The sequence below is a fragment of the Neodiprion pinetum genome, chromosome 5 (assembly GCF_021155775.2).
Source record: "Neodiprion pinetum isolate iyNeoPine1 chromosome 5, iyNeoPine1.2, whole genome shotgun sequence".
NCBI classification, from domain to species: Eukaryota; Metazoa; Arthropoda; class Insecta; order Hymenoptera; family Diprionidae; genus Neodiprion; species Neodiprion pinetum.
Window position 1 is genome coordinate 2,409,002 of NC_060236.1, and position 21,304 is coordinate 2,430,305.

General features: G+C 38.5%; 6 protein-coding genes across 9 annotated transcripts; 3 read left to right on the top strand and 3 right to left on the bottom strand.

The window, feature by feature from the left end:
- Positions 1 to 46: 46 nt before the first annotated feature.
- On the bottom strand, positions 47 to 5,806 carry Taf2 (TATA-box binding protein associated factor 2). Its single transcript, XM_069136632.1, has 19 exons — positions 5,495 to 5,806; positions 5,273 to 5,326; positions 5,027 to 5,190; positions 4,734 to 4,950; positions 4,409 to 4,647; positions 4,112 to 4,333; positions 3,827 to 4,040; positions 3,472 to 3,723; positions 3,180 to 3,388; positions 2,866 to 3,105; positions 2,531 to 2,780; positions 2,313 to 2,453; positions 2,033 to 2,223; positions 1,746 to 1,957; positions 1,433 to 1,652; positions 1,195 to 1,351; positions 827 to 982; positions 564 to 734; positions 47 to 467 (listed from the first exon to the last, which is right to left on the bottom strand). The coding sequence occupies exons 1-19, from the start codon at positions 5,537 to 5,539 to the stop codon at positions 156 to 158; spliced, it is 3,666 nt and encodes a 1,221-aa protein (XP_068992733.1). The 5' UTR covers positions 5,540 to 5,806; the 3' UTR covers positions 47 to 155.
- Positions 5,706 to 7,995, top strand: LOC124219934 (uncharacterized). Of its 2 annotated transcripts, XM_046628196.2 has the most exons (4): positions 5,706 to 5,807; positions 6,104 to 6,147; positions 6,719 to 6,877; positions 6,993 to 7,995. In XM_046628196.2, exons 2-4 carry the CDS (start codon positions 6,122 to 6,124, stop codon positions 7,351 to 7,353), a joined length of 546 nt encoding a protein of 181 aa, XP_046484152.1. In that variant the 5' UTR covers positions 5,706 to 5,807; positions 6,104 to 6,121; the 3' UTR covers positions 7,354 to 7,995. The 2 variants fall into 2 exon arrangements, with proteins under 2 accessions (XP_046484152.1, XP_046484151.1); XM_046628195.2 differs by lacking the exon at positions 5,706 to 5,807 and having other exon boundaries at positions 5,961 to 6,147.
- On the bottom strand, positions 7,984 to 10,124 carry LOC124219929 (neuferricin). 2 transcript variants are annotated; one of them, XM_046628186.2, is made up of 4 exons: positions 9,863 to 10,124; positions 9,126 to 9,290; positions 8,589 to 8,916; positions 7,984 to 8,481 (listed from the first exon to the last, which is right to left on the bottom strand). In XM_046628186.2, the coding sequence occupies exons 1-4, from the start codon at positions 9,942 to 9,944 to the stop codon at positions 8,301 to 8,303; spliced, it is 756 nt and encodes a 251-aa protein (XP_046484142.1). In that variant the 5' UTR covers positions 9,945 to 10,124; the 3' UTR covers positions 7,984 to 8,300. The 2 variants fall into 2 exon arrangements, with proteins under 2 accessions (XP_046484142.1, XP_046484141.1); XM_046628185.2 differs by lacking the exon at positions 9,863 to 10,124 and having other exon boundaries at positions 9,126 to 9,855.
- On the top strand, positions 9,943 to 16,104 carry LOC124219919 (gametogenetin-binding protein 2-like). The gene is made up of 11 exons (XM_046628171.2): positions 9,943 to 10,589; positions 12,802 to 12,992; positions 13,067 to 13,210; positions 13,345 to 13,557; positions 13,631 to 13,834; positions 13,987 to 14,155; positions 14,236 to 14,400; positions 14,499 to 14,588; positions 14,687 to 14,929; positions 15,050 to 15,457; positions 15,549 to 16,104. Exons 1-11 carry the CDS (start codon positions 10,500 to 10,502, stop codon positions 15,723 to 15,725), a joined length of 2,094 nt encoding a protein of 697 aa, XP_046484127.1. The 5' UTR covers positions 9,943 to 10,499; the 3' UTR covers positions 15,726 to 16,104.
- A 133-nt stretch (positions 16,105 to 16,237) lies between these two features.
- Positions 16,238 to 19,334, top strand: LOC124219921 (carboxylic ester hydrolase-like). Its single transcript, XM_046628174.2, has 8 exons — positions 16,238 to 16,998; positions 17,061 to 17,352; positions 17,502 to 17,699; positions 17,760 to 17,938; positions 17,994 to 18,162; positions 18,234 to 18,569; positions 18,650 to 18,770; positions 18,861 to 19,334. The coding sequence occupies exons 1-8, from the start codon at positions 16,798 to 16,800 to the stop codon at positions 19,033 to 19,035; spliced, it is 1,671 nt and encodes a 556-aa protein (XP_046484130.1). The 5' UTR covers positions 16,238 to 16,797; the 3' UTR covers positions 19,036 to 19,334.
- On the bottom strand, positions 19,153 to 21,250 carry LOC124219925 (3-oxoacyl-[acyl-carrier-protein] synthase, mitochondrial). Of its 2 annotated transcripts, XM_046628182.2 has the most exons (4): positions 21,049 to 21,250; positions 20,692 to 20,925; positions 20,202 to 20,582; positions 19,153 to 20,081 (listed from the first exon to the last, which is right to left on the bottom strand). In XM_046628182.2, exons 2-4 carry the CDS (start codon positions 20,870 to 20,872, stop codon positions 19,339 to 19,341), a joined length of 1,305 nt encoding a protein of 434 aa, XP_046484138.1. In that variant the 5' UTR covers positions 20,873 to 20,925; positions 21,049 to 21,250; the 3' UTR covers positions 19,153 to 19,338. The 2 variants fall into 2 exon arrangements, with proteins under 2 accessions (XP_046484138.1, XP_046484137.1); XM_046628181.2 differs by having other exon boundaries at positions 20,692 to 21,250.
- Between the last annotated feature and the right edge of the window lie 54 nt (positions 21,251 to 21,304).

The window sequence follows — 21,304 nt, forward strand, 5'->3', positions numbered from 1 at the left end:
TTCACTATAGTGATTCATGCACGCATAAGCATACAAATACGCCACATTCATAAGAAAAAAAAAATTCTATTGTGCATAAAAGAGCGTACAAAGGTATTTAATACAATAATTATTTGGTAAGTAATTGTTTTATCTGGAATAAAAATATTCTGTTCTCATGGGAAAACGAATTCTAATGTAACAGTACTCGCGTCTGGACTTGGACTCGAGCTAGCGGAACTTAAGGTCTCATCTTTAATTTTGAGATTATTTGAATCCTTATCCTTGCTTTTATTATTATCTTTGTCCTTATCCTTTTCTTTGTCCTTATCCTTGTCTTTATCTTTGTCCTTGTCCTTTTCCTTGTCCTTATCTTTATCTTTAATTTTATCCTTCTCTTTTTTATCCTTGTCTTTTCCATGCTTGTGATCATGTTTATGCTTGTGTTTATGTTTGTGCTTCTTCTTGTCTTTCTTCTTCTTCTTACCCTATAGAGAAAGAAAAGAAAATAAGTGTTCTGAAATTCTCATGGCACAGTTAGATAATAAGGCAAGAGAAAAGAAACCAAGGAGGTGAGGCTTTACCTTATTTGCAGAATCTCCCTTATGTTTGTGGTCCTCCTGTTCTTTCTTGAACATCCCAGGCTCGAAACCAACAGGGCCCTGTGTGCCCATAATTCCTGGCAAGGATGCAGAGTTGTCACTGTAGTATTCCGATTTAACTTTACCCTCATTTGATCCCGGGGTTTTATCATCCTTGTAACAACAAAAAAAGGAATAAACATCGGGTACCACATATGAAATACCCACAGAGATTGAATTTAGATCTATTCGAAACATGTTCATACCTTTTGTTTTTTAGCTTCAGGGCCACACTCAGAAGACATGTTATTAGACGGACCAGGTAGGTCCTTACTCGGAGAAGCTTTCCTTTTATTCTGAACAAGCACGACTTCAATGTCAGGTGGAGTTTCGAGGTTCACATTGACCGGGTTTGGTTGTATCTAAATACATCATCATCCATTACTTTTGGAATATCGTAATAAGCGTAAGAAAGATTCATTACAAATTCGATTCGGCTATGAAATATCCCAAGTGTTATAACACTAATACTTTTTATTGAAATATTTTTGGACATTAAAAATTTCAGCAAATCCATTTTTCACTCGATTTTGCATACTAAATTTTATATTATTATCAGAGTAACATTCATTACATCACGCTCTGGGCTAATATGAGGTCCGACTTTTCTCGGTTTGGTGATGGCTGCAAGCTCTGGAATTGGTATACAGAGAGGTCGTTTACTGCCATACAAGGTATAGTAGAGATCAACCAAGTCGCACCTCAGCTTTGTATCGTGAGACAGCATGCCGCTAAAACATAATTGTCACAATGATAGTCAAGTCGTGCATTATACAGGGAATATTTTCAACAATACAAACAGAAATATTTACTTGATCAAATTCCAAATACGATCGACAAGATCAGGTTTGTCCAGTCTATGTTTATGGGCTCTTTCAAATGGTGGGTTTTCCACAATCAGCCTAACTAATCTATGCCGCACCCCAGGGTGAGGATCCATTTCTGCCATGTCGAGTAAGAACTCCATATCCTGCCATTTGCCATCTACTCTTGTAAAGTCTATCAATGCTTCCAATGCAGCTAACCGAACATCTGAAAAGCAGACAAGACAGTGCTCTGAAACTGGGAGCTTCTAAAGTGAGGAGAAAAAGAACCACGCCATATTTTTTTTCAGAGACAACTTACCAATAAATTGGCCATATGCAGCGTAAGCTCTGAATAAATGCGGATTACTAGGTAAATGTCCAAATTTCTGTAATATTCTTATGACCTTCAAACACGCGACGCTGACCGTGTACTTGTAACATGGCAGCAGTTTCTCTAAATTTAAATTCCTCGTTACTTCTTCAAGAATGGCTTTCGTGTCTATCGACAGCGACTCTGCAGTAATAGCCGTGCTGTAAGAAACATTCCAAAATAAAACACGGTAGCTGTAAGACTATGGACAGAGGAAGGTATAGCTCAATAATTACCCTTGTTGCACGCTGATCACTGGAGTAACAGTCGCCCCTAAGGCGTCAACCAAAGCAGCTCTATAATAATTGTCCGAGTAACGATTTTTACTATTGTCATTATACTTGAATAAGTCCATCAAAAAAGTCAAGACGTCTGGCGGGCATATGCCATGTGCGTTGCGCAAGCCAGCCATAGCGACGGGTATTGTCTGTAAAAGAAAAAGCCAAGTGATGCCACGTTTTAACTGTGATACTAAAATCCGGGGTCTGATTCTACTTTGTGGCTTCTTTTGCCCACCTTCTGTAGAAAATAATGCTGGAAATTAGTGAAGTTATTTTGCTTTATAATTCTTCGACAAGATGCAGAGCCGAATAATTTTCTAAAAATTGCCAACATAGCTGGAGGACCAGCCCACGTCGCTACCATTGCGTTAGCCACCTGGAAAAAAAAGATTTTCATCAATCACTGCACATGGCAAGCTTAAAAAAACCTGTTCAATTAAATAATACACAAACCTTTGTCAAGCAGTGAGCGGCTCGACACCTGACTTTATAATAACAATGTTCGTTTTCAATCGTATCAGTCAAAGCTAATCTAGTAGCAGGAGTAGAATGATTTTGAAGAGCCTCGATGGCCTCCAATTGAGCAGTAACGTCTCTTTCATGTCTTAATTGATATTGCCACTGATAATCAGGTTGCTCGATTTGCACCGCTCGCATCAGCGTCATTTCCGGGTCTAATCGGATCCAGAGTACTGGTGAATCGCTGAAATTGATTTATAAATATCTCTGATAATTCGTGTGGATTTATTATATCGCATTAAGAATTGTAAAACTTATCAGATGCTCACTCCATAGCTGACAGATCCATATCGACCTCTTCTCCAGTGCAGAGAGGAATCTTTTTCTTCTTATTCCGTCTACTTTTGCTGTGGCAAGTTATATCTGCTTTAGCGACAGTGCCTTCAATCTGTAGCGTGTGTTTAAAAGTACCATCCAGTTCTTGAATGTTCACCAGTAAAGGGCCAACGTATTTTCTTATGCCTCTCTGGTTTGTTGTATCTTGACGAATTTCCAACTCTACGGTATTCCTGCAATGGAAGTTTTTTAAATAAGTTGATAATCTCTTCGTAACTCTTCTCGACTGAATTATAAACACAGTTACCTTTTTCTATTGAAAACGAAGCTAAGGCTGAATTTCGCATGACCACCTGTTCTGACCCACTGATCGATGAACACAGCCATATCTTTACCAGTGACTGTAAAAATCGCCTTTGTAAATACATTTGTGCTGATCAGCATATGCGACCATAAGCCAGAGTCAATTTTCTGCTGCGCAGCATTGGCGGCCAGAGATAATTGCTTGTTGAACACCTCAAAACAGTAAAGTAAGTTTAGATGAAGGTCAAAAAAAATATGTTCTTCAAAAATTCAAATTATCACCAACTTGAAGTCACCTGCAAAAGAAGTTCTTGTCCGATCCTGTGCTCCAACATTCTAATGACCAAGTGTGCCTTCTTCCGTAGTACCTCGATGTACTTAGGCGACATGGTGTGGAGATTTCTGATCGGAAAGTAAAACCCTGGATCTGGGACCCTTGGTACCGGAGCTGGCGTGTTAGCAGCAATAGGCAAAGGGGCTGGCGGTTGGGAGGGGTCCAATATTATTCCTCCAAACTGCTCCTCATACTTAACCACTTCTTGCAACTCCTAGCAATACGAATCACTGATCATATTTCACGTGAAATAAGCCTCGAGATGACTCTTTTAATTAATATCCAGACCAAAGAATGAAATTAAGTCAATATCTCACCGATTGAACCCATTCACGATATTCATTGTTACCAAAACATTTTTTTGCATAAAGCCCGGTTAGGTAAGTTGAAATCCCCTTAGGAAGCCAGGTGTCAGACCAATTCTGCATTGAAATAAAGCACCCAAAGAACTGCTCGGCAATTGCCTGCGCCATAGCCTTCTTGGTGATGTAAACCTGATCAATAATCGCTGTAGAGTGTAATAAATTTGTGCTGAAATTGAAAGTTGTCATTAGGAGAAAATTGTTCGCAATGGTTCAAATATGAGTAAGAAACTTACTCACTTCAAAATACTCATTGTTGCATAGGCGTTGATATCCTCATCAATTTCGTCAACGAATACTTGTTTATAGCACGAGTACGGATACCTATTTGAAAGAGTTTCTTCATAAAACTCAAAGGCCTCATGCATGTACTTTGCTGAAACTTTGAGAGACGGTAGAAGTTGGGGAAGACAAAAGTGAGTGACTTCGTGCATGTAGGGATCGACAAATATTTCAAATGGCCTGAAAATTGTAAACAAACATTATTTTTAGACATCATTTTTGGACTTCGAGCAAAGGCAACAGTTTCCGTCGTACCCAACGGCTAAAGCGATGTTCGGAGCACATGCAGGGGTGTTTAAAACATAGTGAAACGTTTTTCTCCGCATGTCTGGAGTGTATACAACTTCTACCAAGTCTCCACAAGAAACTGCCGTCATTGAATCATCAACTGTGAATTCCAGCTTCCAGGTACAAGGCTCGGCAAAGCTATCGACGCAAGGAAACCACAGTCGAGATGAGTTTTCATAGCTGTACGTGTACATGTGTGCCCCTCTCTAGAAAAATAATGAAGAATATGACATATCTTACAATTATTTATAATGAAAGAAAAAAGGAGTGATTAGTAGAAACGTGCGGATACCTCAGCTAAATTTCCTTCACAGTCTGGTAATACAAAATGAACCCCACCCTGAGGTTGTTCGAGTGAAAACTCAATCCCTATTCTCAGACCTCTTCCTTCTCCGACTAGATGAGCAGCATCTGGTGGTACTTGAATGACTAATTCACCAGAGTTGTTATCTGGGTCGACTCGCTGAGCAGCGGCCAAATGATGAGTGGAATAAAATTCCAAGGATCGTCTGAGGCACAAAATATCATGGAGCAAGTGGAAATTCAGATTGCATTTAACAGAGCAAAGGTTTTAGAACAACTTACTGTTTTCCATCCCCCTGACAAATGTCCAAAAATGGATCAAAGTACTGAAATGGCGCCTCGTAAGTGTCATTTAAACAAACACGGTAGATTCTGCATTGCTTGGCATTTAGCTTAATCAGGCGTAGAGTGTCCCTGAGCGGTACGATGGTCAGCTCGACGAAACCCTTGAGGATATTAAAAAGAAACGAAAAATACAAGCAATGTGAAGAACAGCCAGGACACTGTAAATACTGTAAACAAACTTACAATTATGCTTTTCCGTTGGAAGCTTATTCCAGTCAAGCTCAAAATTTGATGAGCTGTAAAAAGAGAAAACAGTATTGATAGTACTCTTTGTCTCAAATCAAAGATCACAGATGATAGTTTGACCTGCTTTAATTTATTTAAAGTAATTCTGAAAAGTGGTTATGACTGCATAACCTAAAAAATCAAAGATCGATAAAAATTAAATACTACTTGGAATACTTATAATTTATAGGGTCGGCTGTTATCAGCCGTTTTTTCCTTCTTCATGTTTCCATTGATGTGACGATTAAAATATCTTCCTCATAACAGAATTACTGAAATATCTCTGTACTTTGGCAGCTATTGCCCCATCTACTTGTAGTGTTTTCGGTTATGTCAAGCATCGCTTCGAGAATCGATTCGTACTGGATACTTATTTTCGATTCGTTACACGATAAGAGTCCATCGAAATTTTCAGGTATCATTACTTCGTGCGCTTCGTGCTATTACTTCACATTCCATTACATTCCATCCAAGAAAACTGGAGTGTGACCGAGTATGACAACGTATAACCTATCTTTGACTTTGCTGTACAAATGAGTTAACCTAGCCATATTCGCATTTGTGCCTTCCTTCTTGCCATGATTGTATTTTGGGGTGGCAAAGTGCCAAGGATGCCTAACTGAGTACAACTGACCGACATGGCGGCTCGCGCGTCGTTCTAATCCTTTATTTAAAAGATATAACGTATACAATAATGTTACCCTGATGTATTTTGTTTTGAATTGAGTAGTTGATTTATAGTGTTTAACTAACAACGCCAACGAGTAAACAATTGAGATACTATTTTAGGTAGAACAGTGAAGGGAAATGGATGCAAAGAATGAAGGCACAGCGTAAGTTTGTTTGTCCACTCTTATCTAATTTTCGATTTGTTTGCATTCTGATTCTTTCCGCTTGATTTACGGTGACTTGAGCACAGCGGAAATGTATTTTGATATTAAATTTCACGAAGTATTCGAACACAGAAAACCTTGTCTGAAAACTATTTCAAACGATCTTTTGACCAAAACAGGTGATACAGAAAGTTTGTTGATTCACAAATTTGTCCTCAATTATCGGCAATCGAGTGTTTCATTCAATTTATGTAATATACGTGCATTACAAAGTTCAATGTTTTCACTTATGTGACAATCCAAGGTACAACCTTGTCGAAACTATTTCATCGCGCCGTATCTTTAACAACGTTATTATCAAATATACTTTGCAATTAAATCATTGTGACCATAGACGATCGCAGCATTTTTTTTGCAAAAATGAATGCATGGCTTGCTTTTACTTTTGCCAAATATCCAAGTAAATCGATGTAAATCAATCCTTTCATCCTCTGATAAGTCTATAATGAGACTTGAAATATATTGAAAAATGGAATTTAATGAATAATTATCTTTCATTTTTCATTGACAGTGAAGAAATTTGTAGTAATAAGGAAATCAGTCTGCCCGAGGTCACGGCTAGCCTTGAAATGCTCACTGTTACCCCAGATGTTAACCAAAAAGTGGTTACCAAACGGGTGTTCAGGAAAAGAATTCCCAGAACTGATATGTCTGTAACAGCGAATCGCAGGTAATATCAAGACAAAACTGGAGGATTAGTTTCTATTCAGAAGATAAGAATTGTTTTTGCAGATTTTCTTAGCTCTCCTTCATAAAATCATATTTTTTGAATTTGAATCTGTTAGGTGCAGTCAGAAACCGAGAAAAAGACGTTATTCCGAAATGGAAGGAGATGCAGACATCACCGGGTATTACTTGGACAAAAATTTACAACTTTCTCCAAAGAAGCTGGAAACTATATTAGAGGAAAGGACGGGCCCGGGTGAAAGCAGCGTACTTATTGGAGCTAAGAAGTTCAAAAGAATGATTGAATTTCAGGTAGAGCCGACAGCTTCTAAGCTGAAAAAAAGGCGGGCTAGGGTGAAGAAAGTTTTCGGTTCGAATATCAAGCACAGAAGGAGATGTACAACAATGGAGGTGTTGTTCGCCAAGTTGAATACCATGCAGCCAGAGTCATCTCCTGAATTTGAGGGCGAAGATAAGTGAACAAGAGATTTGATCAAACTACGCTGATTGGATTCACTAGTTGCATATTATATAAGACTGTATAAATATTAATTTAAGTTTGATAGATACGAATACAATCAATGAGAAATAGTGAAACTTGTATTTGAGTAATAAGCTAAAGGTCGTGCAAATGAAGTTATCACTACTATACAATTGACGGCTATAAGTTCCTGAATTTATACAATTTTCTTTTTCTTTGATTATGAGTTTTGTACCGATAGAAATCGTATTATAGCATACAGTATAACAACTCATCTCTCTAAATATAACTAGTACACCAGAGACTGTTCATTTCAATCTATACTAAATCACATTGAATTTGCAGCTATTATAATGATTTCTACGAATGATGCAATTTTAGTTATTGAATGATTAACAATAGATAATACATAAACTGGATTTACCAGTATTTCCAGATCCAATAACAATATTAAAGTAGAAAAATGTGAATAGATTTTGATTATTTTTGTTTATTAGACATCTGTGAAAAGTAGTTATAAAATTTCGTTTATGCAATAGTTTAAAATTTTGTATCCCGATAAGTACCCTGATAAACTTCCTATATTATAAATCTTTTAAGACATTAGTTGAAAATTAAATTGCGTGGAATTAAAAATGAACAGATCTTTTTATTATTACCGTGTGTAAGGAATCGTAACAACATGATTATATACATGTATACTGTATCGGTATAAATATGTATATAATATATATTTTTAAATCGAAAGTGTCTTTTAAACATTTCAACACAAATATGAATAACATAACCACAGACAGACCTTTACGGACGCAATGGATATTAAGTAACAAGCACGATAACATATGTATATAAAAATAACATGTTTATTCATGAGAAAAGAAAATCAGATACTTAATTTATCACTGTTGGAATGCAAATTGTACAAAATATCATAGCGATTGAATGATTAGCTATTTTTAATCACACAGTTAGTGGAGCCTTTAGCGCATCCTTCGTACTCTCGTAGATTTCCCTTGTGCATTTCGTGTTCTTTACTTTTTAAGTTGACGCAAGCACAGCGGTGCTGTTCGGAGCCAGGTTCGAACAGCATTCTGGGCACCCCGATCCAATCCCTCTCTATTCCACCACTAAAATAAAGATAAGTATTGAAAAATGCAGTTACTCTAAAAGCATTAGAATGCTAATGAGCGAATCTTGAAGAAAATTCCTCAGACCTCAATCCTGAAATTTCTACCTTCGTTTCGAGCACCACAATCTAGTCCCAACATCGGGTTTCCACTCTATATTGCAAGGAGGAAAGATTCTCTTCTTCTGCTCTTCACTAGAGTTTTCCTTTTCAGCTAAGGCCAGCATCTCCTGTATCATGTGATATTGCGACGTTGGATTACCATCACTATCGTAATATCTCCCAATGAGTTTCCCTTTGTACGTGTAATCCTTGGCGTAGAACCCTGTCCAATCGCTCAGAGACTTGATTTGGGATGGCTTCAGGCTGGAAACGTCGTCGGTCAATCCTTTGGCACTGAAGTCCCCTGTGACGAAGGCCAGCGACGCATCACGCCCTGTTACAAATAGAAGAAATCGACGTGATATAATAATTTATCTTACAGTCTTACAGAATATGAAAATAATCAAAATAAAATTCTAGAACATAATATGCATTGTGCTATGTAAAATAACAATTTTATCTAATTTTGGTTTTATTTTACTCTACTAATAGCAACTAGACCCTTTTCATATTGCAGCTTGAAATAGGCTTTCAGTTTCTCACCAACAAACGACTGGTACGATCCTCCAGGTCCGTAGTGTCGCTCGCCTTTGGTTACGTCATAAACCTGCCCCAGTATGGCAAGGTACAAACCATCCTCGAGATTCGTATACCGGCTGAGTTGGCTTTGCGTGAATAGCCGAACAGTTTGTTCATTTCCTTCAGAAGCTGACGAAGACGATGGCAACGAAGACGAAGCGAAGAATGGCATGAAAAATACATCGTTCCATGCAAAGTATTTCAACTTTGCAACGAGCGTTTTTTGATAATCGTAACGGTACAGGGTGTACAGCGTTACTAGTAACAGTACGATCCAAACGTATCTTCTCTTCATGATTTCTCAAGTATTATAGGTATAGAGTTTTCTGCTGTACGTTGATTAAATGTCCTATTTTCTGAGGTCGCGGGGCATTGACCTTGACGCCCGTCGAAAAGGCGGAGTTTTTAAACTTAGAGAATCTTGTTATTTCTGAATTCGTTTTTTTACAAATTTTCATATTCTTATTCAGTCAGCTTTGTTGGAAGACAATTGTACATTGGCGGGAGCATGATGAAAAGGCTAATCGCGCGTGATCCTCGTGACACGTTAAAAGGGTATGTTGCTATTTTAAAACTTGTGAAAACAGACCAGGCACGTACAAAACGGGATTTCTAAACATTTCCACCATTTTCAAACTAAGCAGCAGCACCAACGACGCGCGTATATGTGTACGTGTAATATACCCAGGTTTGTATCCTACTTATGAACAAGAGACTTTTGGCGCAGCGGTGCGTAGCAGGCAGGGCGCGGGCGATTAGAATTTTTTTATTGCTCTTCTTCATGCGTGATCCGGAGATTACGGTAAAATAGTAAAAACTGTTGCGACGCAGTCGGCGATTTTGATCTAAGAAAGCGGCACCCGCACTGAGGCGATCAGGGGAAAATTAATCACCTGTAACCACCTGCCTATTCGGCAGTGTTTAGCCAGCTTTCGCTTTGAAAATTAAACCGTAGAGGTTCTGCGCGATCACGCCTGCTGGATAATTATAACGATATATACCTAAGAGATACGTACGTGTAGCTATACCTATAAGAGACGCCCTCGTGCATGTGTGTAAAAGCAGACTTTAGTTGGCAGCAGCATCAAGTGCGGGACAAACCGAGGGGCGGAAGTAAGAGAAAAGTGAAGAAACTTCTGCAAATGGCAGTCAACGTCGTCTAAACCAACACGAACATTGTTGGGTTCCGTTGTTTTATGTTCGTGACATAACAAAATCAGTGCACAGTTGCGTCGTTCGATCGTCGATTTTTTTCAACTAGACCAGGTGAATCCTGAGGGTTTTATTAACCAGGCAATAATCACCTACCCCGTTGACGATAGTTAATAACGTGAAAATATGGCCAAGTTAATTGAGGTTTGGCGTGGTGATAACTCGGTCATTTTGACGCGTAGACAACTGCCGCTGATCATCGACGAAAATCTCACGGTATGTAAATATGTCGCTTTTGTTATTTCTCATCAATCTTCTCCTCGTTTATCATGTTTTTCCTGATTCGGGGGGGCGGCGTTCCATCCTCAGCTGCCTTGCTCGCCGCTCGTCATCAAACTTAACCTAAGTCAGAATCAAAGCTACGTGACCCAGCCCGTATTTCTTAGCACAGTGGCGTAACGACCTAGACCTTGGAGAACTCGTCCTTCGTTTGTTTTTCTCGTAAAATAACGACGGAAAATCGCGTCTGTATTAAAAGATAGATTTTTTAGCTGGCACTGATGAACTCGTCGTTACATTTTCATGTTTACCTGTAACTTGTTTCTTTCTAACAAAGCGAACAAGAACCATTCTTAGATAGCTCGACAATTGTCATCCAGCGAATCACCGTTCGGAGTAAGGTTTCACTCGGTCCCATGCGGTCGAGATAATGTTAAAAGTTCGAGATAGGAAACGCTCATGCTGTATTGTTTGCTGGCTAGAAGTAATCGTGAACGTGCAGTCATGCTACACAAACAACGTAGCATCGGGTCGAGTAGGATCTCTGGCTTATCTACCTCTTGATTGTCTCGACCTACTTTCACACCTCTGTTACTCAAAATCATTTGGAAGTCAAAAAACTGAATTCAGGGGGAGATATAACTGCATGACAGAATTATAAATTACTTCTTAACAAGCTTTAGCCGAATCTTGTTTAAGACCATGAATTTATTGTTGATGAAAGAAAATGGGTCATCGCATTGATTTTTATAACTGTAATGCAATAATTTCAGACTGAAAAAACAAGTCTTCTACACATGTTCCTGATTCATAGTCAATTTTGTTTAGCTTGCAAATAAAACTCGAGTCGCGTTACGTACTGCTGATACAGCTGGATGCATGAATTTCATCAACATTTCTACGCCTGTCTATACACTTTGATTCAGAGTCATTACAGACATGGAAAACTGGGAAATGTTGAGCAATTGCATTTCCTGGATTATTGCCGTGGTCATAAATGATATTGTTATTTTGTATTATAAATTCCATGCATGAATCACCCTTCGCAAAAATATCTCAACAACTACAGCAATAAATATCCTTTCTCTGAGTTCATCAAGAGATCGCTTAAGCCACATGGATTATTTAATCTTTTATCTGGCTTAAAAAAATAAATATTCAAGCATCAACATGGCTATGTAATCTTTATTATTATTTTATATTTCATGTTGTTATAACATGCAATTACAGTCTTAATTTTTGCTGCAGTGTTGCAGAAAATGTGAATTTTTCTACTTCTGCTAGTATGGAAAATTTATTATAATTTAATATATGAATGATTTATGACAGATTTGTAATAAGTTTTGTGCCATATTTATAAGCAAAGATGGTATTGTATATTAGACTGGGCCAAAAAAATTGACTATTTTTTTTTTTTTGAAAAATATATTGAGAATATCATTCAGTATGGCAAAAAAAAAAATTTCATGAAATTTTAAGCCCTTAATATTAACTTTAAGAGGTCTATCATCGCTATTTTTGATTTTTAGTAATAATTTGATGTTTTACGTCAGAACTGTCGAAATATTGAAGTGAAAAAATTTATGTTCACTTATCCCTTTATAAAATTAAATTCCCTACAAAAAAGGTCTGATTATAGATTTTTGTCAGACAAGCCGTTTCCGAGTAATTAAGCTTAATATATTGATATAATTTCTCGATTAATTCTCGAGAAATTATAGATTTTTGTCAGACAAGCCGTTTCCGAGTAATTAAGCTTAATATATTGATATAATTTCTCGATTAATTCTCGAGAAATTCTCGAGAAATTATATCAATTTATTAAGTTTAATTACTCGGAAACGGCTTGTCTGACAAAAATCTATAATCAGACCTTTTTTGTAGGGAATTTAATGTTATAAAGGAATGAGTAAACATAAATTTTTTCACTTCAATATTTCGACAGTTCTGACGTAAAACATCAAATTATTACTAAAAATCAAAAATAGCGATGATAGACCTCTTAAAGTTAATATTAAGGGCTTAAAATTTCATGAAATTTTTCTTTTGCCATACTGAATGATATTCTCAATATATTTTTCAAAAAAAAAAATAGTCAATTTTTTTGGCCCAGTCTATTGTATATTGTATTGAAAAAAGAGGCACAATTCGTTGTGCTGCCAATTAATTAATACACATTTCTAATTACCCTGTATATCATTTTTCACAGATGATAATGGACGTAAATGGTTTAGGCGCAGTTTGCGACGGTCCACTAGTCAGGGGAAAACAGCTAGATGAATTTTCTAGGAAGCTGAACATGCTCACCAAAGAGGAAGCTAAGGCTTCCTTTGAAGTTACGTGTAAAGACATGCTCGCTATTCTGGGACAAGCAGTTCCCTGTGTTGGCTGTAGACGGAGGTGAGCCGAACTCTACAAGTTGCGAGTTAAATATTTTTGAACCATTTATTGATCGTAGAAATAATTTTTTGCAGCGTTGAGAGGTTATTCTACGACTTGATGAAGTCCGGCCACCCTGCGCTTGATCCTCTTGTAATAACACCCGATGGTCTTCTAACTATACGGGATGAGGTGTTGGATTCACCTCAACTATTATGTACCATGTTACAAGGGCATAGGTATGGGTTCAGAGAAAATTGAGAAGAGTCCAAGTATTTTTTAATTTTATAAAGCGTTGAAAAAATTCTTCACACTCTTTGACACGTCTTATTGTATCGTTCGTTCGTTTAATTAAACTTCATTCTTTTCTTAGCGCACGATTAAACAGCCTAGTGGATCGCCAACCTCGTAGTAAAAAATCACGCAGATGCGCCCTACACTCTTTAGAGGTGCAACGAATGCGGCCGCCACCCAGCGCTTGGAGGGACGTTTGGGAATGTATGAGAAATGCTTGCCGACAAGAAGTTGCTCTCGTTGAAAATGACTCGCTAGATGTGACGCTTGATACGTATTTGCGAAAGCACAGGTATGTGCGACGATCTCGTAATGTTTCTTGGAACTTGTTCTACCGCTAAACTAAAGCTATTTAATTATTATAGATTCTGTAGCGAATGTCGTACGAAAGTGCTCCTCGCCTCCTCCCTCCTCACTACTGAAGCTGATCCCGCCAAAGAGAAAGGTTATATACCTGCTTTATATGCTGGAATCAGACGATGCATTCCTGAACGACATGTTCACTTGCAAACTAATACCGATTATATTAGCAATTTAATTGGAAGAGCACAGCCTGAGCTGATGGGCAGGTAAGAATACACACTGATTTTCCTTTTAGCTTGTTTCTCACCTGACTCGCGGTATAGCTTTCAAATTTGAAAGTCTATTCTATCTTTTTAATTACTGTATGCTGTACATATTCATTCCCTCACACTCTGACTGATAATAATGAATATTTTAGAGAGCGTCATGCTAAAACGTTAGAGATTGCCCAAGAAGAAGTTCTTACTTGTCTCGGTATTTGCGTTGCTGAACGATTGCATCGTGTCCATCGACGCCTGAGGGAGGAAGAAACTGTTTGCAAGGTGCTTGCTGCAGTAGCGGTTGATGCGTTATCCAGAAATTTTCAGGTAAATTTGAAGAGCGTTAGAGTAACTATTTTCACTCTGTTATGAAATAACAACATACAGCATTATTTATTCACCAACAGATGGCGGTAGAGGTCAAACAAGGAATCACTCAGTTAGAACTACTTTACGAGGAACTAACAAGAGAGGAACTTGCTAAACAACAACGGCGTGAAAAGCTTCGATTGAAGCGTAAGAAGAAGAAAGAACGTCGTTATGAAACGGAGGAGAAAGAAAATACTTGCGAAGTAAGATGCATGCTATAAAAGTGGCGGAAATTGATTACTTCTAAACTATTCGTTGATTAATAAATTAACCCTCTAACCTGAACTTTATTTGCCACCAGTGCCCAAAGGATAAGTACGGGCCTGGAAGAGAACTCTCATGTCCGTGCGTAGACTCGAAGCCAACGACCCAAAACATTGACCGACATAAGGTAAAGGATTTTGGATACTATCGCACGACTTTCTTTTGGTGTAAAGAAACGGCTCATCGCTGTTGGATATTGTCACTCAAGGTCTCTTTGTTTATCAGTTGCAGGTTTTGGATCCAAAAAATAAGGGGCTACCAACGTGCAAGTGTCCAGATTGCCTTAAGAAGTCTCAAGGCGTGAGCAAAGCGAAACCTCAAACAACAACATTCCCTAATAAAAAGTCTTCCAGCGTACAAAAGAGTCCCGATAAAAAAGGGCCTATGGATCTGAAGTCAATAAGTAATTCAAGTCCTGAAATTGTAGGGCACTTATACGAAGGGTGCAAGCCTTGTCCACACTGCCGGGTGAGTTGATGATGTGAATATTATTCCATTGTGTGTTATAAAAATTTTTCTACCAACTTTAGTCATTCACATTTACATTAGTTAATTTATTTTATTGTTTTTTTTCTTTGTGATTCTCAGGAGATTATGAAACAGGACGAGGATGGGTACTGGTACTATCCCAGGGAGTTTTTGGAAGGTAGTTCAAAGGAGGTTATGGATGAACTGATGAATCAGCATTCAAACAATTTGGCTATGTGGTTGGACATGAAGAAGCAGTATACAGATGCTGTTGCCGCTTTTAGCAACGGTCGCTCTTCCAGCGAACAATCATCCCAAGACTGCGGATATTCCTCTGAACACAATGTGAGCAGTTCATCGCTACCAAGCACACCAGAAGGCTCAGAGGTTGCCTGCAGCGATAGCTGCTGTAATCGCGAAGGGGATTGTCACGATACAAGACCTTCCGAAAAGCTTGCGCATTCCAGTTCCAGTATCTCCCTGTTAAGTGAGCGAGGTGGTGGGCTAACGCTAATGCAGATGCTCGAGGTACTTACAAAAATTATTCTTCCCATTTCTGTTTCAAGCTCGTATTATTCAACCATCGGCAATAAATAATAAATAACTTCTGTATTTTTAGGATTCATACTCTTCGGAGGACGAGAGCAAAGAGAGTTATATTCCAGCGGAAGAAGTTCAAGAGTTCAAATCGCGCATGTGCCAAGTACTTGAGAAACGTCAAGAATTGCGGCAAACCCTTAAGAAACGATTTGCGATACTCTGTAGCCATCACCGACCCTTTAATATTCCACATTAAGGATTCCTATTGGGTACAGTTACTTACTAGGAAGTATTTTCAATTTCTTGGGGTTCCTTCTTTTCCGTTTTTATTCTATTTTACATTTCTACCTTGATTTACTGCCAGTGTAGATACACTCAAATGCTACTTCTCTGTTTGGTATATTTTTTACCAGAAGCATACACAGTTATGAAGAAAAGGCCCTTGAATTAATATCGCACGAATGATCATGATAATAATAATGTCGAAAATTGTAATAATAACAATGAATTATGAATAATAAGTATCGTTGGCAAATATTATGTCACTCAGCTCATGGAATAATATATATTTATCAAACTTTGGTGAAAAACAAAAAATCTGATATACAAAATATACATAATAAATCTGTAACCAAGATATTGAAACAAAAAAAAATGTCAATTTTCTCAATTTATGTGTGATTCGTAAGAATTTTTTATTCGTAACTAGTAAATACAGTAATAATCAGGACACGAGCTTATCGCAACATTCACCTGGTATATCAACAGAATAGCTTTCATACTGAATTTCTTTCTAAAAAACTGAAAATATGAAGCTTACACGAAGTTTTTTCACATACTATTAACAGCAGATAAGTACTTATTTACGTTTAGTGAGCACAACACAGTGAAAGCCAAGCGTAATCTGATCTGAGACCATATGCAGATGCATAATTAGATGCATGCTGCATTCCTTGCATATGTTGTGACGACTGTAACCTGTAACGAACGTTGTGTGTCATTGACACCTTTAATCTCTAGAGTCAGTGGCAATCAACTATTGACATATAGTATGGACTACGCTTAGGCCAGTAGAATTCGGCCAGCTGGTAGAAAGAGATAGCCACTGATGGTGGTCTACCTCCGGCTCTTTCTATTCAAGAGTGTAGCAATATGATAGAGAGAGAAAGCAATTGATGCAATTAACATATAAATAAGCTACCTGTAAATTATACATTAGTTCCCAGCGAAAGCTTTGATCTATAAGAGGGTGACAGAGACAGTTTTTTTGATAGTCTCGAGAGTATATATGTAGTGTAATACAGGGCAATTCACTTTTCAGCGAAGCAATGAAGTCTGTGATTATTGTCAAATTTATATTGGTGTTTGGGTTTTCCTTTGCCAAACAAGTTGGTGAATCATATCCAAGCGTTGTATCGCTCTTGGGACAGGTAGAAGGCCACTACAAAACTTCGAGCAATGGTCGACGATACGAAGCTTACGAAGGGATACCGTATGCTCAACCACCGATTGGAAATTTAAGATTTGGGGTAATGTTCAAGGGATGCTTTCAGACATTACCAGTTTCACTAATTTCAGGGAATCTTCGCAGGTGCCCCAACCTATTTCACCATGGACAGACGTTTTAATTGCAAGACAGTCAAGTCCATGCTGCATGCAGTACAGTTACCTTCCACCCTATCCATCTGGTAAGGTAATTGGTTCAGAGGACTGTCTTTACCTTAACGTATTTACCCCCATAAGGGGTGATAGTCTCCTACCAGTTATTTTCTGGATTCATGGAGGTGCCTTTCATTCTGGGAGTGGAGCGCAGTACACGCCGAAATATTTGCTCAATGAAAACGTAATACTGGTCACAATTAATTATAGACTCGGTCCGCTGGGTAAGTGGGTGTATTTTTGGTACGACTGTAATGATAGATCACGTATTTGCATCAATTTTCAGCAGATTGTGTGTGAAAGTGTGCATTTATTATAAATATAAATATCAGCATGCAAATTATTATTAATATCAATATGCATGAATGTTGAGGTTTTCTAAGTACCGAGGATGAGATTGTGCCTGGAAACATGGGTCTCAAGGATCAAGCAGTGGCGTTGCGTTGGGTGGCGAACAACATTAGGTCATTTGGCGGCGATCCAGCAAAAGTAACACTTTTTGGACAGAGCTCTGGAGGAGCGTCTGTTCATTATCATTATCTGACGAATCTCAGCTCTGGTTTGTTTCACGGTAAGTACTCATATTTACTCTATATATCTTGATCTTTGCGTTGTAAAACTGCATCCATAGGGGGAATGTCGTTCAGTGGAACTGCTTTACACTCTTGGAGCCTTGCTGAAGACTCTCTTGAGAAGACTAGGAAATTAGCTACCGTCGTTGGTTGTACAACTTCCAACGTAAAGCTGATGATCGACTGCATGAAAGCACGACCTGCAGATCGGATAGTACAGGCTCTTGAAAAGTTTATAGTAAGTACCATTGGAATTGATTTAGCAAAACGAAAACCTAAAGACATTTCATTAGTTTTGGAGGGCCAGTCCCCATGTTCCGTTTGGACCAGTTGTCGAGAAAGAAGGTAGCGAATTAACGTTTATCAATCGACCACCCATTGAAATAATAAGTTCTCGTAAAGCACAAGACGTGCCATGGATTGTAGGCATAGTTAGCGAGGAGGGTCTTTATCCCGCTGCTGGTAAGATATTTATTGGCACCGATTTTGAGCTGTATTTGAATTGTTACAATACTCTGATCATGTTCGATCAGATTATGTGACCAATGACACGATCCTCCAAGAGATGAACGATCGCTGGGATACGATAGCGCCACATCTGCTGGATTATTATTACACAATTCCAAACGTTGATCATGCAAATATTTCGAGCTTGATAAAAGAGCATTATCTTGGAAGTGAACAATTCAGCAGATCGACGTTCAATCAAACGGTACAAATGATCGGGGACCGGTTGTTTGTCTACAATTGCGATAACGCTGCAAGATTACAGGCACGATTTAACAAGAGCCCTGTCCGATTTCATCAATTTACATACAGAGGCAATCACAGTCTGAGCAACTTACTGTGTGCCTGTGACGAAAACTTTGGTAAGTTTTATCGAGACACTTTGAAAGCAACGCTCTCGACCGAGTTGAATTACATTTGTATTCCTGCTTGTATTCTGCAGGAGTCAGTCACTCCGATGAGCACTTGTATGTTCTTAGTACAAATTTCAATATAACTTTACCGCAAGACTTAAAAATGCAAAAGAAGCTGCTTAAATTTTGGACATCATTTGCGATAGATGGGTAAGTTTTATCAAGCGATCCCATTTCCAACAATCTATCTTAAGAGTATGATCTTTGCATGGAACTAACAAACAATAAATCATTTTTCAGTTCACCTAACGTCGGGGTGGAGTGGCCCACGTTGAATGAGTGTGCAGGTGAAATGTGTTATCTGCAGATTGCTGGACCGAATAAAATTGACGTTCAAAGCAAACCTGAGTTCGGACAGAAAAACTTCTGGCATTCTATCGGTTTCAACGAAAATAATTATACTTTAGCAGCTTGAAATATGATAACAATAAATTGATCCGTTTTCAGATTTAGATTTTGTGATCCTATAAACTAGGATTGGTTCAAAACTTCAATCACAAAATAGGGTATAATATAAGCAAAAACCCAATGGTTAAATAATATAATTTTTATTAAACGTGAACAATACACGTACAATCATTGCAAAAAGTTAAACTGATGCATAAATATCGAAGCTCTAACAAAGCTACTGTACATACCTACCCAGAATATTACTTATTTTGTAAATTTTTACAGAATATACAAGCAGCATAAGCTTTACTGGATTTCTAGAAACCGTTTAATGAATATATTGAGCTATACACAAAGAGGCATTTGTTCCGCCAAACCCAAATGCATTCTTCAGCGCGATTCTTCTCGATGTTCCCTCCCATTTTCTAGCAAAATTTCTAACAAAATTGATCTTTGATTCGCAGTTTGGATGGTTCAAATTAATTGTCGGTGGAACAAGTCCTTCTTTGATAGCCATTACTGTAAATACAGCTTCCAAATTCCCTGCAGCTCCCAGCAAGTGACCATGGGCTCCCTTCGTGCTAGATATCATCAGATTTTCACTGTGCTCACAAAACAGGGATTGTATCGCTTTGACTTCAATCGCATCGCCAAGTGGGGTCGAAGTTGCATGAGCGTTCACATAAGAGACTTGGCCAAGTTCAATGCAGGCATCGTTCATTGCTCTCCTCATAGCTAAAAATGCCCCAGAACCGTCTTCCCTGGGAGCAGTGAGGTGCGCGCCATCACCCGACAATCCGTACCCCAATACCTCTGCGTAAATTCTAGCATTTCTTTCAAGCGCATGTTCCAATTCTTCTAGAACCAATATGGCAGACCCTTCACCCATTACAAAACCGTCTCTGTCGTTGTCAAAGGGTCTCGATGCCTCTTGGGGTGACTCATTACGCGACGTACTCAAGGCCCTTAATCGACAAAATGCTGCAATGGCTAATGGACTGATACAGGCTTCTGCTCCCCCACAGACCATCAGATTCGCATCACCCCCACGTACAAAACGAAAAGCATCACCTAGAGAGTAAAGAGCAATAAATTGGAGCTGAAACGCCTCAGGTCTGTAGTCCGTGGTGGTATTTAAGAATTCCCACGATTCGACAAGTGTTCCTTGAGTGGCAATAATTATTTACCAACCAATGGCATGTGCCCCAGTCGCACAGGCAGTTGAAACAGCGTGATTAGGGCCTCTGAATCCGTATTTGATGCTAATTTGACCAGCAGCCATATTAGGTAAAATCCTTGGAACAAAATACGGGCTAACTTTACTGTAACCTTTTTTCAGGGCGTCATTAGTGTCACATACATCAACGAGATCGATCATCCCGACCCCGACAGCCACGCCAGTTTCTTCTTTATCTTTCTCTTCAACCGGCTTCCAGCTCGCATCGTTCAGTGCTTCTTCCGATGCAACCAGAGCGTATACTGTCGCCATGGACATGGACCGCAACTGACCCTTTGAGAAATGCGAATCTATGTTCAGTTCAGTTGGTCCATTTCCTCTAGGAACCAGACCCCCTGATTGAAAGGTAAAAAATTTGTTCAGATCATTTGAAACAAAACTCTTAAGACTTGATTGCTTGAAGATTGAACAAACGAAAGTAGTGTTCGTAAAGTTCAAATGTACCAATTCTGCAGGGCAATTTTTCGTACTCTTCTCTGACGAGTTTTTTTATACCAGATTTTCCATCGATCAGAGATTTCCATGAGTTTTTGAGGCCGACACCTAGGGGGGAAACGACCCCCATTCCTGTGACGACCACACGGCGATTACGAATTTTCGAAGCCGTTGAAAGCCAGCGTGTCATCTCAGGAAATGAGCCCTAACTCTATTTCATTTCGTGTATTTGGAGTAGAAGCTCTCCGAACAAACGAAGCGGATATTAATTAATTATGTGTTGAATTTACAAATTGTAATCGGTAACCGAAATCGTTTGTTTGTGCGTATTGTTCAGCGTACAACAAAATATGATCGTGTACGTACACAATTGTTGCTCCCTGTGTCGACAACTTCTCTCTCAAAATTGAATAATTTACTCGAGTGTAGAATTTGCCGTAATAACTTATGCGAGCAGAAATACGGATTCATGCGGAGTGGAATTACTAAATTAAGAAGATATTAAGAGATCGTAAAAAAAGAGGTTATGTTTGGTCATTTGTGATGCTTATACATAACCTCAAATCTTGACTCAAGAATTTTGCATATAGTAGCTGGCCACGCCGACAGATGGAGTTAAAAA